At 38.2% G+C, this 16662-nt stretch overlaps 2 protein-coding genes across 3 annotated transcripts; both read left to right on the top strand.

The window, feature by feature from the left end:
* The first annotated feature begins 7440 nt into the window (after positions 1–7440).
* On the top strand, positions 7441–9252 carry LOC149375977 (uncharacterized). 2 transcript variants are annotated; one of them, XM_089592375.1, is made up of 4 exons: positions 7441–7702; positions 8210–8436; positions 8511–8570; positions 8816–9252. In XM_089592375.1, exons 1-4 carry the CDS (start codon positions 7647–7649, stop codon positions 9163–9165), a joined length of 693 nt encoding a protein of 230 aa, XP_089448501.1. In that variant the 5' UTR covers positions 7441–7646; the 3' UTR covers positions 9166–9252. The 2 variants fall into 2 exon arrangements, with proteins under 2 accessions (XP_089448501.1, XP_089448510.1); XM_089592384.1 differs by lacking the exon at positions 8511–8570.
* A 3707-nt stretch (positions 9253–12959) lies between these two features.
* Positions 12960–16210, top strand: LOC149375978 (arrestin domain-containing protein 17-like). Its single transcript, XM_089588433.1, has 5 exons — positions 12960–12991; positions 13062–13177; positions 13304–13423; positions 13512–13735; positions 16115–16210. Exons 1-5 carry the CDS (start codon positions 12960–12962, stop codon positions 16208–16210), a joined length of 588 nt encoding a protein of 195 aa, XP_089444559.1.
* Positions 16211–16662: the final 452 nt, after the last annotated feature.

The following is a 16662-nucleotide window of genomic DNA, read 5'->3' on the forward strand; positions in this document are numbered from 1 at the left end:
AGACTATATTTAAGCATTTTTTTTCTAACTATTGGCTTAGGCAAAATATACGAGAGTGTATTCCAGACACTTACTTTATTTTATGAAAATTTGTACGTTATATAAGCGCTCAATAATGACTGTACAGTTTCACAAACCCCCAATAAAATTCTATTCATCGATGTTGGGTCTCCTTACGTGCTTACGCACAATTACATTGGGTTACGATTTTTTTTTTAAATTTTTCATGATTTATAATATTAAATGTAACTTTTTCTACTACTTGCATTGCATCACATTTACTTGTAAAATAATAATGGAATAAATACAATTTTGAAGTGGCTCTGGACTTTGGGATAAATAAATTAAGCTTTGAACACAATATAAACTTGCACTGGTTTCTTCCTCTATCCAAACAATGAAAGGTCTATATATGACAATTTATTATGAAGATGATACCTCCTTTCAAAGACCTACTCTCATACTTATACTCTTCAATTTATATAACGAAATATTTCAATTTTTGATTAATGCATATTTTTCAATGTATTACTGTACATTGTTTGATAATTGTGAGTGTTTTTACAGCTCGTTTTATTATTATTATTAAACTGTTTCATATCTCTCTATTACACAATACAACGTACACCATACTGTTTTTTATTAAGCATTGAATAATGTTTTTCAATTTAATCACCATAATATTAATTTTTGGGCCCTAAAAATTAATCTCTTGAATTGAACTCTTGTATCTCTCTGGTTGATTCTGTAGCTTTTTGCTCAAGAACATTTTTTTGTTTTACAACTCTTTCTATGGCTTTTTTTTCATCTTCCATTCTTCTTTTCTTGTTTTGTCTTTTTCTCCATGACTTTGATGGCTGATTATTCTCCACCCCATTGTTGTGTTGTTGTTTTTCTTGACGCTTTTTTTCTCTTTTTCTTTTGTTTCTAATAGCCAAGCGTGACACTGTTTGCAGAGAAAATTCACTTAATAAATTGACAAATGACTATTATTAAATGCATTGTTCAGTGTTAGATGGAATTTATTACAGATATAATGTGCTAGATAAACAGTGGACATGACTACGTTTTTTGTTTAGTTACCCTTATATGAAAAAATGATATACTACCTATTTGATCGTAGATTACAATACCTGAGCGTTGACAAGAATTTTGTAGTTGAATATTGCTCAATGGTAGTCGCACACCAGGAAATATGCGAGAGGTAGATGTTGAAGAGATGCTCAGTTGAGCGTTACGTAGCCTCATGTTTCTATTGAACGGGATATTTAAACTTGAGTCGTTATATCTGGGTGGTTGATATTCACCATTATTTGACGTAATATTTTCATGAAGCTGCTCATGTCTCAGTTGCCTGGCTACAAATCCACTTTTCAATTAATAAATTGACAAATGACTATTATTGAATGCATTGTTTAGTGTTAGATGAAATGAAATTTATCATGTGCAAGATAAACGGTGGACTTGACTATGTTTTTTGTTTAGTCACCCTTATTTGAAAAAATGATATACTACATATTTAATCATAGATTACAATACCTGAGTATTGTTTTGTTTATTATTTAAAAAAATAATTAACGCAAGTACCAATCACCACACAACCCGGAGCGCTGACTGGTTCCTTTGTTAATTAATATAATAAATAAAATAACAGAAGCGCCAATCCCCACACAACCCGGGGCGCTTACTGGCCGCTTTGTTTTTTAATATAATAAATAAAATAACACAAGCGCCAATCCCCACACAACCCGGGGCGCTTACTGGCCGCTTTGTTTTTTAATATAATAAATAAAATAACACAAGCGCCAATCCCCACACAACCCGGGGCGCTTACTGGCCGCTTTGTTGTTTAATATAATAAATAAAATAACACAAGCGCCAATCCCCACACAACCCGCGGCGCTTACTGGCCGCTTTGTTTTTTAATATAATAAATAAAATAACACAAGCGCCAATCCCCACACAACCCAGGGCGCTTACTGGCCGCGTTGTTTTTTAATATAATAAATAAAATAACACAAGCGCCAATCCCCACACAACCTGGGGCGCTTACTGGCCGCTTTGTTTATTAATTGAATAAATGAAATAAGAAATAACATTCCAGAGCGTTAGATGATGATTTTGAAAATTAATAAAATTTATAAAGTAATTACACGAATGCCCATCACCAAACCATTAAGAGCATTTTCTAGTTGCGCTTGACTTTTTTTATCGTTTGATGCTAACTTCAAACAAATAATGCAACCAGTAAGCGCCCCGGGTTGTGTGGTGATTGGTACTTGCGTTAATGAATTTTTATATAATAAACAAGCCGGCCAGTAAGCGCCCCAGGTTGAGTGGGGATTGGCGCTTGTGTTATTTAATTTATTCTAAATAAATAAAGAGACCAGTAAGCGCCCCGGGTTGTGTGGGGATTGGCGCTTCTGTTATTTTATTTATTATATTAAAAAACAAAGCGGCCAGTAAGCGCCCCGGGTTGTGTGGGGATTGGCGCTTGTGTCATTTTATTTATTATATTAAAAAACAAAGCGGCCAGTAAGCGCTTCGGGTTGTGTGGGGATTGGTACTTGCGTTAATTATTTTTTTAAATGATAAACAAAGCGGCCAGTAAGCGCCCTGGGTTGTGTGGGGATTGGCGCTTGTGTTATTTTATTTATTATATTAAAAAACAAAGCGGCCAGTAAGCGTCCCGGGTTGTGTGGGGATTGGCGCTTGTGTTATTATATTTATTATATTAAAAAACATAGCGGCCAGTAAGCGCCCCGGGTTGTGTGGGGATTGGCCCTTGCGTTAATGTTTATTGTATTTTATTAATCATTAAAGCTTGTGATACTGCTTTTAGGCGCGTTGGGTTATTGGGTTAAATAGCTTAGGATTAATTTATCAAGTTATGGTGTATGAAATGTTGTCGAGTTATCTGGGTTCTTGCGTCTTGCTCCATATAGCCAATTTGAATTTCCAGCAAGTTCGGCAGTCACTTTTGAGAGCGCTGCGTGTGACACGAATGACAGACTTTCGTCAATACTTAAGTATAGGTACTTAGTTCTCATAAAAAAAAAAACTTAACTATTCATCCAAGTATACCGATTTAATAATAATTTATAAAAAAAATACGGCTGCAGTTATCACTTACCATGGGAAAAACATCAAAAGTCAAGCGAGACATTTATTACAGAAAAGCAAAAGAGCAAGGTTGGAGAGCAAGAAGTGCATTTAAATTACTGCAAATTGATGATGAATTCAAGATCTTTAATGGTCAGTTACTTACGAACTAAGGATTATTCTTTATTCGTTGCATTGTAGATAGTTAGTGATTGTTGAATTTTTTAAATATTTGCAGGTGTAACCAAAGCTGTAGATTTGTGTGCAGCACCAGGAAGTTGGAGTCAAGTGTTGTCTCGAAGGCTCAAGTACTTAATTAGTATTTTATCCTCATGTAGCTCCAAAATTGTACAATCAACTTTCAATTGGAACATTTATTACACGGTATACACATTACAAAACAATGATCCAAAAATATACAAAATTTTAAGAGTTTCTATTAAAATCTTATCTGATGAAAATTATAAGCATAATTAATAATATTGCATGTTCAATGGCTTTTATTGTAGTACGCATACAAAAAAAAGAATAAGTTGGACACATAAGGGTTTAAATAATTTTTCAAAAGAGAACACAATAATGCGCAAATATACAGCCATTCAAATAACTAAAAAAAAAAAATTTTTTTTGTGATAGGCAACAGGGGGTTCTATATCCCCAAATGTAGCATACGAGTAAGTAATAGTAACATAAAGTTATGTCGAACGTGCTTGGCGCGATCTGCCTTATTGTGGATAATTTTTATCTCACTTTTATATTATTCAATAAGCACACCACACTATATATAAGAAGCACACAACTTTATTAATTTTTTTTTTTTTTGTAACATTTATATCACCAATAATTACACAAATCTTTTCTTAAAGACAATTTTCATTTTTAATGCCATATTGTCACTTGAATGGTTCTGTATTAACGTAAAAATATTTTATTTTTATTTTTTTTCATATATGCGACGTAGTATGTTTTTGTAAAGGATATTCCAAATATACGCGCAGTTTCACTTTGTCTTTACTTAAATCGAATAAAGTTTTTTGCATGAATATATTTTTATTCCAAATCAAGTTATATTACTTTTAGTTATATTTGTTAAATAAACTAATTATACATTTTAATATTTTTTTGGCAATTTAATGCAATTGATCTTTGAAAAATCCCATCAAACATTTCACTCGATCTGTTTCAACCAATCACACAACGAATAAAAAGGCACCGATTGCCACGTGGTAATAATAATAAATTTTTTATAAACGCACAAATCGAAATAAACTAAACGGGCAAAAAAATTAGTCACAGTAGGCCTTTGTGGTGGCCGATGCAATTTAAACGATTGCGTCGCACTTTAACTGAACTCTGTTTCGCTTTCATTCGCTCATTCTGTGGGATAAGCTTAATATACATAAATAAAAAAAAAAAAAAAAATTGTCAACTGTACCTCGTTTACATTACATTCATTTAACAGAATGGCAAAGAAAGGTGTGAATCATCATGTAAAAGTATTATACGAATAAGAAAGGAAAAGATTTTTCGAAATGCAGCAAACAAGCTGATGATGATGAATTTATAACTACTTTAAAACGCGGGTTCATTGCTGAAATGAAAATCATGAAAACGCATGTTGTTGATGGTACAGCCAACTATTAACATAATGTCACGAAAAATCAAGCGCGTACGTATATTTGTTCACTTGCAAGCTCGTCAAAGTTTCTACTAATCCCCATAAAATCAAATGAAAAAGGTGTTTGAAGCATGTAATCTATCAATACATAAGCTACACACACACACGAAGGGCGCTGAAGAGGAATAAATTAGCGTACTCGGGAGAAAAAATGTTAGGTATACAAAAACGTAAAGTACGAAGGCAAGAAAGGAAAATATTTCACCGGCTAAGCGATGAGATGAGCCGCGATGTATATCCGGGCCGTCAAGTGCAGCTCGAGCTTTTCGGGCCACCTGCATCGAGCCCCAGTGAGAAATAAAATCAAGCCATTAATGTCCTGTTCGGGTAATGCAGCACACGGAAAAGACTAACTTTTTCTTCAACGACGGTATTTTATACACAGCGCTGCTTGTTAATGTGTACGTATGATATATATATATATAGATGTGCAATGTATATATCATACACCGTTCTTTTTCCTTCGTGTAGGTGTAAGTACCTATACATATACCTGGGGACTGCGCGTATACAAAAAGTTTTATCGCCACCGCTGGAGGATGTGTATGGACTCGCGGAAATTGGGGGCTGCAAAAGGTATACTCGGTTCCGCGAGTATAAAGTAAACTTTCCTCCTTCCCATTCGAGTCCTGTACGTTATACCTATTGTCAAGCGTCAGCGGCGCAGTGCTAATTACGTCGCTAACCCGATTTCGAGAGTTGGCCACCGCCGCCAACAGCTTCTCTCTTTCTCCCCCCCCCCTTCGTGTCTCTGTCGCTGTTGCGCCGTACCTGCACTACTGCGAGCAACAGCGCCGGCGCTCTTTATCCGGTCTGGCGTCTCTGGCGGTCTCCCGTTTCGCCGTACGTTTACTCGGACTACTGGGACTTCTTTTTATACGTATACACTCTGCTTGCACGTGCCGTGCGTACACCTATAGGTATATACAAAAGTGTAGCTCTCTTTGTCGGCCCAAAACCTATCCCAATTTGTTGTTATCACGGAACTTGATGTTTAAACATGGTTTATTCATGGCTTACCACACAAACTTTTGTAGCTGCTTAAACCGACAAGTTTTATTGTACACATCACACACGAGCAGGTACTTACTTGCCAAAGTGCACAAAAGTTGTTAACTTGGCTGCAATCACTGTTTACACCATTACTATACGGTATAATATATATACACCAGCGTGGCAGAGCTCACGCGAGCTGATGCAGTAAAAAGAAAAGAAAAAAAAGTGAATTAAAAAAAAAAAAAAAAACTTGATGGAGAGAAGGTCTGTGTGGGAGAAAGTAGTTTTTCCTGCAACGAAATCTCGTCGTTTCGGCACGTACCGGGGAGTGTAGGAGTACAAGGCTTGAACGTATATATACTCTGATGGGTGGAGGACGTACACACATGTAACGTGGTGTACAGAAAAGCGAGTAAGTTTCCAATCCGAGCTTTAGTGCCGTGAAGGGTGCACACACACCTCGACCCTTTCGCTGGTTTACGTGGACGACGTCACACCTACACACGTATCGTATATGTGTAACGAACTTCCAGGAGCAGTGCTGTGCTTACAATGCACCCTGTATAGCCGCCAAATTCTCGCAACTCCTTATCGCCTGTCCATTTTCTTTGAACCGCATTGTATACTCACTTTTTGGAGCTCAAGGTGCACTATGGCTGAAAATATTTTTTTTTTTTCTCCAACGAAACTTCTGGGAGTTAAAATAATCAATTACTAGCTTAATTTGTGAAAAATTACCCCAGTTGAGTAAAAAAAAAAAAAAAAACATGATGACGTATATTATGTAAGGGATCGATTGCGCATACGGAGGCGCATACGTAAACTGTATTAAATAAAAAAAAAAAAAAAAAATCACGATTTGTCTTTAGAAATTTTTTGATTGTATCTTGGGACGTTAACCGCGCCTTGAGCAGTAAAAATTCTCTTCCCACTTGGTTTGCATCCAACCAGGGCAAGCACGAGGAGTGTTGGCGTCAGGTATACGACAATAAACACGGTATTGGTGTATTACTAACATTTTTATGGCTTTGGTGAACAATCTTGCAAGGGACGATTTCCTTGGAGAGTCTTAAAAACATTGCCACGAAAGAGAAAGTATTTGAATTTTCTGTTAAGACAAAAGGCTCAAGGCGTGATGTATCGCCTTGGCCAATTCGTGGGAAAAAGATAAGGGAATACGGAGAAAGAGAGAGAGAGAGAATCCGTGTTATTGTACGGAGTCCTAAAAAAAACAAGTTTCCGTTCAACAATAACAATTGCATCCTCGCAGGGCATGAAAATAATATATACGACAAGCAAATGGAGGTAAATCTAAGTGTAGTTACAGGGAGTGTGTATTAAGTCTCGATGACCCCATACGCACATACATATGCATATACGTGCAAAAGAGAGCACACGCGAAGAAAAAAGGAGAGGACGCGTGGGGTAGTATATACATAATACTAGCGAGAACATTCTCCTTGCACGTGCGGTTTTTTTCCAGCGCGACGAGAGAGCACGTGTCCATCGCCAGAGGGGGAAGGACAGAGCATAGCCAGGCGCATCGGTACGTTATTGGTTGGTTGTTTATTACGTGTCTCCTTGTTTGTTACGGAGTCGCCAAATATCGGAGCTCAGGCTCGTCTTCCTGCGTATGTCATAGGTGTAGTGGTGTTCACGGGCACGCCTACATGGTAACTGTGTGCGCATACAGTAGATGGGATAGGACGGTAGGACCGCTGCGGAGAGACATCACCTCATCAGAACGCAATTAGGCGTCGCCCATAGCTGCTGCTATATTACGGCTCCCGTTTAGCTCATTGTCTCCAAGGTCAACGGAAGTGCACTCCTGCAGATCATCAATAGTTGCTCGTAAGGTACGCTCACCAGGATGCGGATCAAGAAGCTTTCCGAGTCAGGGCTCGAGGATATGGATACCACGAGCAGGTGAGTCGAGTATTTCTCATTTTTATTGGTGTCCTTTGTCCCGAGGTCTATTCCCGTGATAAAGTTACTGGGGCTTTTCTTTTGGCATAGCATTTTTTCTCGAACGAAACGAAATTGCCGACTTGCCCGTGATTTCGAAGACAAATGTTTGTCCGCACAATCAAGTTATCGTGTTTCTTGTTTTTGTCAACAAAAATCTCGCGATGGTCTTTTTTAACGGACACAACAAAAGCTCCGGAGGAGTCCCTGAATGCTGGCAACATTCGCGCCCACAATAGTAGTGTTGAGCAGTACAAAGTCACCCCAGTCGATACGCAGTGGTATATCTATAGTGTGTTCAACTTCTCACCGTACAAACACACACATATACCTATGCGCATACACGCATACATAATAATTCTAAAAGTGCCTCCGGCCCGGGCCCCCGGCAAGAGTACGATATCCCGAGCGTGGATCATCCCTAGACATAATAGATATAGAAATTAAAAGGGAGTTCCTTTTGTACAGCGATGAGTTTCCGTCGACCAGCAGAAACAACAGCATCAGCAACGATAGCAGTTGCAGCAGCAGCTCCGATGACGAGAGCTCAGGAGCTTGCCGCAATGGTCAGAGGAATGCGAAAAAGTTGCACCAGTGCAAACGCTGTGGATATCGCAGCCAGCGCAAATCAAACGTGGGCCGGCATTATCTGCGGATTCATACCTTGCTGGGCAAACCCAAAGTTTGCTTTTGTGGTGAGTATTTGAAAATTGAGTTCGTGGAGAGAAGTACATTTTCACTTTTACAAGTGTACCTATGTTTAGACAAGAAAGAAACGTCTACGTAGGACATTTAGTATTCGAGTATTACACGATACATTTTTGGTCAGGTTAGTGGGTTTGCACTAAAGTTTACAAACTAATTTTTATTCGATGGAGCCTTGATGTAATGTTGATGTTAAATTTTCTCAATTGCTTGTGATTACAACACGTGTAATGTACTTAAGTTCTAAAAATTTTTCTTTTTCTGTTCGGCATGACAATATCGCTTTTTGCTCATTTTGCTTTGTCGATATACTTTTAAATTTATAGTTTTCCCTGTACTAATATTAATTGGTAATGTTTTAATTTGCAGGAAAAAAATTCAGTATTAAAGAAGATTTTTATCGCCACCAGGAAAAATATCATCCGTGCAGCCGACAATCTTCTTTCGTTGTAAGAGAAAAATACAGAATGAGTACTTCGCGAAGGCTCAACAACACTGACTGTAACAAAGAAAATATTAGCTTGAATCCGAGACCGTCAACCTCGAAACATGTAGTACTATATTGTAATTCTAAGAATGAACAGCTAACTTGTACAAATAGCAATAACATTTTTACCGAATTAGATGCCAAATCTCGTGCTTACATAAGAGACATTGACTTTGACTATCTTGATCTTGTTTTAAATCTATTTCATTTAAAGTACTCAAACAGGTTTTAAACTTTTTTTTTCTTTTTACCATATACATTTTAATCATAATTTTTAAATTGTGATAGCATAGATCCTTACCTTGCATGCCCTTTTTCTGAACATTATTCTTTTTTTGTACAATAGTTTCCATTGCCCATGTATTAAACACCCACAATCATGTAACGAACCTCGACGCTGATTAACAATTATGCTGTCTATATTTTATACTTTTTTTTAATAAGTTTTGTATGATAATTAATAAGTTTTTTTAATTTTTAAATGCTGCATGTAGCAAGTTGTTTGTAGCTCGATTTTGTAAAAACATACAAAAGTATGCATCACAGAATAAACCATAGCAGTTGAAAAGAGCAAGTGGAGATTCTAATTTACCTGAACCCGCTGCCTCCTCGAGCTGAAAAGAGCACAACAAACAAAACTAGACCGAGAGCCCGGGTGCTTCGTAAATTGCTGAAATAAACATGAGGAATCAGTTTTTCAAGCGCTTGTGATCGCCAGCAGCTGCATCGGACCGGTCAATCCATCTGCACGGAAGCGTAAAAGTTGGAGAAGCATCAGCAAACGCGCCCGGTAAATCGGCCGAGACAGAGAGCGGCTCTTTGCCAAATGAAAAATGGAAATAGGGGTGAGAGCCCGCGCACTCGGTGCCGGGAAAATTCGTGCTCTGTAGTCGCGAGCGAGACTCGTTGCTAATTATTTGCTCGTTGATCGTCTAACGAAGCATGACAATTCGTCGCTCGCTTCGTTAACATCATGATCGTCCATCACCCGGACGAGGCAATTAGCCCGCTAAGCGGCTAATGTACATTTCTCGTGACTGTAGGCAATCACTATATTTTATGTAACTACTATACAACTTTTGATGGTCCATGGCTTATATGTAATTGTTGGTTCATTCGAAAAACATTGATTACACAAAATATCTAGTTTCATCGGTGAAGTGTCATATCCATCGACAGGGTTGTGACTGAATTTTTGTTTTGTTTTTAGTAGAGTTTTGAAAATCTATTTATATAATTGTTTGTAATCTGAGTAAACGAAATTATTATTGTTTTTACATTGATGTTTAAAAAAAATAAAATAAAAATCGCCATTCATGAGGTAATTTCATTATTGAAGCAGTGTATCGATTGTATATAGCCCGAGGATTGCAGTGGCGGGAAAAAAAAAAAAAAACATCTCGCGCAAATTCGTCTTTCGCGTGCATAGGAAAACGGATGAATGAAGGGGCGGGGGGGGGGGAGAGAGACACGGCGGGCCTCCAGGGGAAGGGCGAGCAGGCAAATAATTATTGTCATTGAAATTTATGGGATTGGCCTCGGTGTCCGGCGGAACTACAAGAAACTATTATTATTCGGGCTTGAAAGTACCATTCCACTCCATACTGCTACAGTGCCACCGCTGATGGTGTATGGCTGTTGTTCTGCATGTGTATAGTTAGCTCCTTCTCTCTCGGGGGAGAGGCTCTCGCGTCGACTATAAATCAGCGGCTCAGGAAAAACGAGGGCGATTTTCGCCAATTTGGCTACGCCAGACGTGTCACGGTCCAACCCCTTCCGCCTGTCCCTTTTCCTTTTCCGCAACCTCTGGTGATTTGGAAATGTTGCTGATGTAACTGGACACTGTTTGTTTCCCTGTAGATTTGTTAAAAGAGCTCTAATGTGTATATGTACCTACACACACACAGACACATACAGTCTCTTTAGTATCGCACTTGTCTGTAGTGTTGACAAATGGAGTATATATTTTTACTCAGTTGAAAAGTGTAACTACACATTGTTAAATTAATAAATAACTTTGATCCAAAAATGTGAGAGGCTTTATTTTGTGTACATATTCCATTGTGTGGATTTATATTTAAATATAACGTGCCAAAAACATTTTCTCTACAATTAGTTGTATCCTGTTACTCTGAATTACTAAAAATTATTCTTTTTTTTTTACTGTACACGAATGGCCAAACTTTTTGTTCTGGTCACAAGTTAACGTCCCAATCGTATTTTATTTGTGTATTAGAATGTTGGTGCACAACAAAGATGTAGTTTTTTCTTTCGAATTTTAATAATTTGTTCATCATGTCATATTATATTATAAATAAACTCTGTATAATTTGCCATTAAATATTAATGCGTTGAAATTTCACGCTCCACTGTTTGCCTCCCCGTTTTTGGAACTAATTTTAATAATCCAGAGAGTCTACGCGGGGAGAAAAGCAAAAAAACGTGGTAACGCGGTAAAGGTGGTTCAGTTGGCGACACGACAGGAGGAACAAAGTATATTACATAGAGATGCAGATAATTAAAAAGTGTCGATGAAGCATCATCGGATTGAACCGTCGTCGGGTTCGTCGCGCTCGCGCGTTAATTAACGCGAAAAAAGTTTTGCCCCTCCCCGTGCGTTATATTTCAATCAAACTAACTAGCGCGGAACCGCAAAAATCGACTTTCGAGAGCGCGCCCCTTCCCCAATCACGCGAATTCATTTCCTCCCCTGTGACACGACAATGCGAAACCTCTATTTTATGTGTACAGTATACTCACACAGGTTTGACAATGGAAGAGAAGCGAAGAAGGGGACGACACAATTAATTTCCCTCTGCTCTCTTTGCCTATATCTTGGCTGATGGTTCGCGATGCGCGCCCGATTGACGGTTCGATCCGCACAATGCACGTATACCTATACACGTTGTATGTACATTTATGGGTGTATTCCTATACAATTTATTGCTCGATGACACGATACAAATACCTATACAGATTTTCTCTCTCTACATTTGCACACGATATACATACATGTACATTTAAATTTAGAGCGATATATGAGATACTTGATGCTCGCGTATCTCATTACACCGTATATTTTTACTCGTATTACTTACGTTTACGCTCGGGGAAGCTAGAACTTCATCTTGTCATGGAAAAACCGTATTTCATCGGTTTTACATTTGTGTTTTATGTGACGGCACAACTCGATACTAGCAAAAATCAGGATGTTGGTGTAGGTAAAACGTCAATTAATATAAATGCACATCAAAAAGAGCTATTGTACGTTGTTTTTCATATCATTGAAAATGAGTTGATTTCCATTGGGAGGGCCAGTTGTTTTCAACAAACATCAATCACGTATATCAATAATTTTATATCAAAAAGATTAAAATGCTGTACATATAATGTACTTGCGAATTGCGAGACACGCGTGGAAAAGAAAGACAAATCAACCCCCGTCAGTCTATCGATCAATTTGTATAGTCAACGATGTAAATTATAAATCATTAAAATCTCCAAAGGGTATAAACAAAAAAAAGGGAAAAGTAGTTAGTTATGCGAGTTGATCCGAGGTATAGGGTCCAAGGCCGAGGAGAGAAAAACACGCGGCTAAGTAAACGAGCTCGAGGCCACCGCATCACACATTTCGAATAACGCGAGAGAGATAAGTACATATACGCGGAGGAGGAGAAAAAGCAGAGCACCAGTGCCACGCATCATCCACCCCTCCCCCCTCTCCTTGGGGTACAATTGAACAGCTCACTATATATACGAGGATACACGCGTTCTCGCCTTACCGTCGCCGCTCCCGTCCCCGTCACGCGCCTGCGCTCCCTTGAATTTTGGATTTTTCGTCGTTATACCGTTGCCGTATAGCCGACAAAACGTGTCCTTAATCCTCGTGCTTTGCGTATATGCCCTGATGCGCGCGGATGGTAGTGTGCTCGTGCCTGCCCTCGCGTGAACCACCGCGAGTGACTCGTTGAATTTCCATTTGTGTGCGCGCAAAGTCACGGGACGCCAATGGACCCCGAGAGCGAAATGGCACCAGCCACGGGGCCCGATCCCGCGAGGTTGTATCGGCACATTTTAACCCCATTGCATTTTTTTCACCCTCACCCTCGGGGGGGCTCGTTTTTTCAGCTACGGCCTCGAGCGCGTCGACGTGGTCCTCGATAACGCCAACGGAGTGTTTGTAGCCGGGAAAACGGTCACCGGGTGCGTCCGGCTGAGGCTGCGGGCGCCGATCGATGCTCTAGGTAATATACCAATCCGATGTCCCTCTCTATGAGTTGCACCCTCCTATTTCTCGATTTTTTCATATATATATTTTTAATGCAACCGATGATGTCGACAAGTGCCGTTTTTTAAAAATTTTTTTTCAGGGATTTGCGTGAGGTGCAAGGGGGAAGCGCGAGTGCGCTTCACCGACCGGTCAGCCGGCATCCGGCGAAAATTCGCAGCCGAGGAGGGCTACTTGCACCTCGAGCCCTTCATCTTTGGCGGTAAGTGTGTGATTTATATTTACGTAACGATGGAGAAAAAAAAAGAAAAGAAACACGTATAATATATAGGGTTTGTTGACTCGCGTAGACGGTGAGTCGTCGAGCCGGGTCGAGGTGACCGGTAGCCGTGATTACTCCTTCAGCCTCGAGTTACCTGATAAGGTGCCATGTAGCTTCGAGGGACTGTACGGTAGGATTCGCTACTCTATAAGGGCCAGCCTCGTCGTGGCTCGGGACGTCGTCTTTCACTCGCAAGTGCTGCCCTTCAGCCTCGTCTCGACGGTCGATCTCAATCGGGACTCTCTGGCGCCGGTGAGTCAACCCAACCGCGTATACAAGTACAATACGTCTCATAATATGTATATAGTACATATAAAAGTCTCGGGCTGGTATTTCAACACCCCCTCGCTTGGATACTGTTCACTGTGGGCCGAGTGACTGTGTATCATATACGCTGTTTCTTTTCTCATAAAGGGGAAAGTACCGTAAGACCTCAAATGCATTTATTTTGCCTTCATTCTTTCTGATGTTTTTTTTGTTTTTGTTTTTTCATGTTTAACATTGTCTTGTTTGAAAAAATAGCTGTGGAACATGTATACGCAACGGGATTTTTCTTAAAATGTTGGTGCAACTTTTTCTCACATGTTATACGTGTAGGTGCACGGGATGAGTGCTCAACCGAGGAGACTCCATATACTGTGCACATTTCAACCCTACACAAGGGCATTTTTTAGCACCGAGAAATACTTTACATATTTTTAATGCACGAAAAAAGTGAGCGCATTAAAATTGGCAACATTCAAACTCAACACTGTGTGTTAGCCTACGAAAATTCTTTACACGTGTTTTTTATCAGAATCACATGCACATTTCAATTGTACACGCTCAACATCCCCACAAAAATATTCTATACCATAACTTTACTTCACCATGATTCTCTCCACACAGTTTTACCCCCAATACGATACACAATGCAAGCTCTGCACCGTAATTTTCTACACAAAAATTTTCGACGCACTGATTTTTCATTACAATGCTTTTTTACACGTAGTGTAATGATTATTTTGTCGCACACTAAGGTCCTGCACAGTCATTAGTCTCCACAAACATTTTCTGCACACCAATTTTTTATCACAAAAATTTCCTACACGCAATTGCATGACTTCCACAACTCTCTGCACGACACAAAACATCGTATGCACGATTAGTCCCTTTTTAATTAAACAACACACACACACACACACACACACACACACACACACACACACATATATATATATATATATATATATATATATATATATATATATATATATATATATATATATATATATATATATATATATATATATATATCAAAAAAAAGTTGTCATTCGCGAGCAACCGTTCAACAGCATACAGAAAGGATTGTGTAGCGTGGGCAACTATTTAAATTTCAATTTTTATGTCACAATGAGAGTAAGACCTTAGGGGTAAGCGTCGCTCTCAATATTATTATTGTTTATTGGTTATTTTATGAGTTGTTAGTTGTGATGTAAATAAAAGATATTCATTACAGAAAAAAACCTTTCGGTAAAAAACCTGTTTTATTGTTCGTGTTAACATACAAGAATGTGATACAGTCGTTAATAATAACCGATACAGCGATCGCTCTTGTGAGTATGTATGTGAATATGTGTATGTTGCATGAGGTGAAAATGTACCTTAAAGTCGTGAGCTTCGAAAGCTTCCCAAGGGGGAGAGTCTGGTTATGCGAGCTGGCGCTCGGCTTTCTCGGGTCTGCTGGCCAGGCAGGACCGCATTTTCGTCGCCACGAAATAATTTGAGTCTCGCGGGGAGACGATGTTGAAGTGTAGTGAGCACCCTCGTTTGATCTCGTTGGGAGACGGTAGAAACTTTTTCGTCGATGACGATGAGACGTCGAAGGAAAAAATATAACGATCCAAAGCTCTAGGTTAGATTGCTAATATCGTGACACGTCCGTTCTGTTCCAAAACCCCAAGGAAAGTGAAGTTTAACGCGCAAAAAACCAAAAGTCTCGCAAGCCACCGATAGTTACTTTTTTATTAGCGATGTATGATGATGAAGAAAATAAGACGCGCGTTTTGTTAAACATTTGCCGATCTTCAAAATTCGAACATTTATACTGACCTATGAAACAGATTGTATATATCTTTTTATGTTTGTTTTATTCAAAAACTTATCTGTTTCCTGCTGAATACTAAAGCACTTTTGATCAATGGCAACAAATATAAATCTTTCATGAGAAATGACAGCCAGCTAAGGTAATGTATGTTATACGACATAAATAATTAAATATCGTTGAATCTTTTTTCATAAATTTATAAAATATCTTTGGTGTATCATATAATTCATTCTTATATATTGAAAAACATGGTAGTGATATACTGATTGAAATTGATACGTTGTAATACACGTACAAAACCAATTTTTATTGAAATGTATAATAACATTTACACTTTACGTAACATAGGTTGAAAAAAAGATTAAACAATTCATCTGAGTATTTAGTTTTATTCTTAATATTATTTATGATTTGTTCAACAAATTAAATTTACATGACTTCAGTGACTATTGCACGAGCTTTTCAAAGTAGCTGTTAATAACATTTTGTTTTCATTTTTTTTAAAGATTATTGAGATAAATATTAACTAAAAAATACGCTTCTAGTCAAACTTAGTTGTCGACATACTGGACACTCGATACTTCTTGTTTCGGGTATTCCTCTTAATAAGTATTTCGTCTTGTGGCAAGAATCGCAACTAGAAAGATGCCCACACAAGATCCACATCTTCGTACTTCGATGGACAAGGCAAATAACACATGATAAGAGCTTTTCCATGTCTTCGGACCTCTTTGCTAAAAATAAGGTGGTATTAGACGTATACTATTTATTTTATTTTAATCTAAATTTTTTATGTAATATAAAAAGACTACCGTAATTTTTGCTCAGTGCACAAAGCTATACAAGTCATTAAGATTTTTTTAAGAAACATTGAGATGATAATTGATAGTATATTCATCTATAGTGAGACTTTTTAACAGGTAAAATTATACTACTACAAATATTAGACTACAAGCTATAAGAATCTTTTAAATCGCAGTTTCAAAATTTGTACCTATATCGTCAGTTCTATTAATTGTAATGCATTATATTGTTTAATCATAATATCTATTAACGGTAACTTAATTATATCTAATATATTATGTCGTTTTAT

Source organism: Copidosoma floridanum, unplaced genomic scaffold (assembly GCF_036245765.1).
Source record: "Copidosoma floridanum isolate Cflo_tuat_1 unplaced genomic scaffold, Cflo_Japanese_pri ptg000001l, whole genome shotgun sequence".
Classification (NCBI taxonomy): Eukaryota; Metazoa; Arthropoda; class Insecta; order Hymenoptera; family Encyrtidae; genus Copidosoma; species Copidosoma floridanum.

Bases quoted from the DNA above. Each gene is read 5' to 3' on its own strand.
- LOC149375977 (XM_089592375.1), top strand. From the start codon at position 7,647: ATGCGGATCAAGAAGCTTTCCGAGTCAGGGCTCGAGGATATGGATACC. The intron at 8,437-8,510 runs GTGAGTATTTGA...TGTTTAGACAAG, and splicing joins ACCCAAAGTTTGCTTTTGTG to AAAGAAACGTCTACGTAGGA. The intron at 8,571-8,815 runs GTTAGTGGGTTT...TTTAATTTGCAG, and splicing joins CACGATACATTTTTGGTCAG to GAAAAAAATTCAGTATTAAA.
- LOC149375978 (XM_089588433.1), top strand. From the start codon at position 12,960: ATGGCACCAGCCACGGGGCCCGATCCCGCGAG. The intron at 12,992-13,061 runs GTTGTATCGGCA...TCGTTTTTTCAG, and splicing joins ACGGGGCCCGATCCCGCGAG to CTACGGCCTCGAGCGCGTCG. The intron at 13,178-13,303 runs GTAATATACCAA...ATTTTTTTTCAG, and splicing joins GGCGCCGATCGATGCTCTAG to GGATTTGCGTGAGGTGCAAG.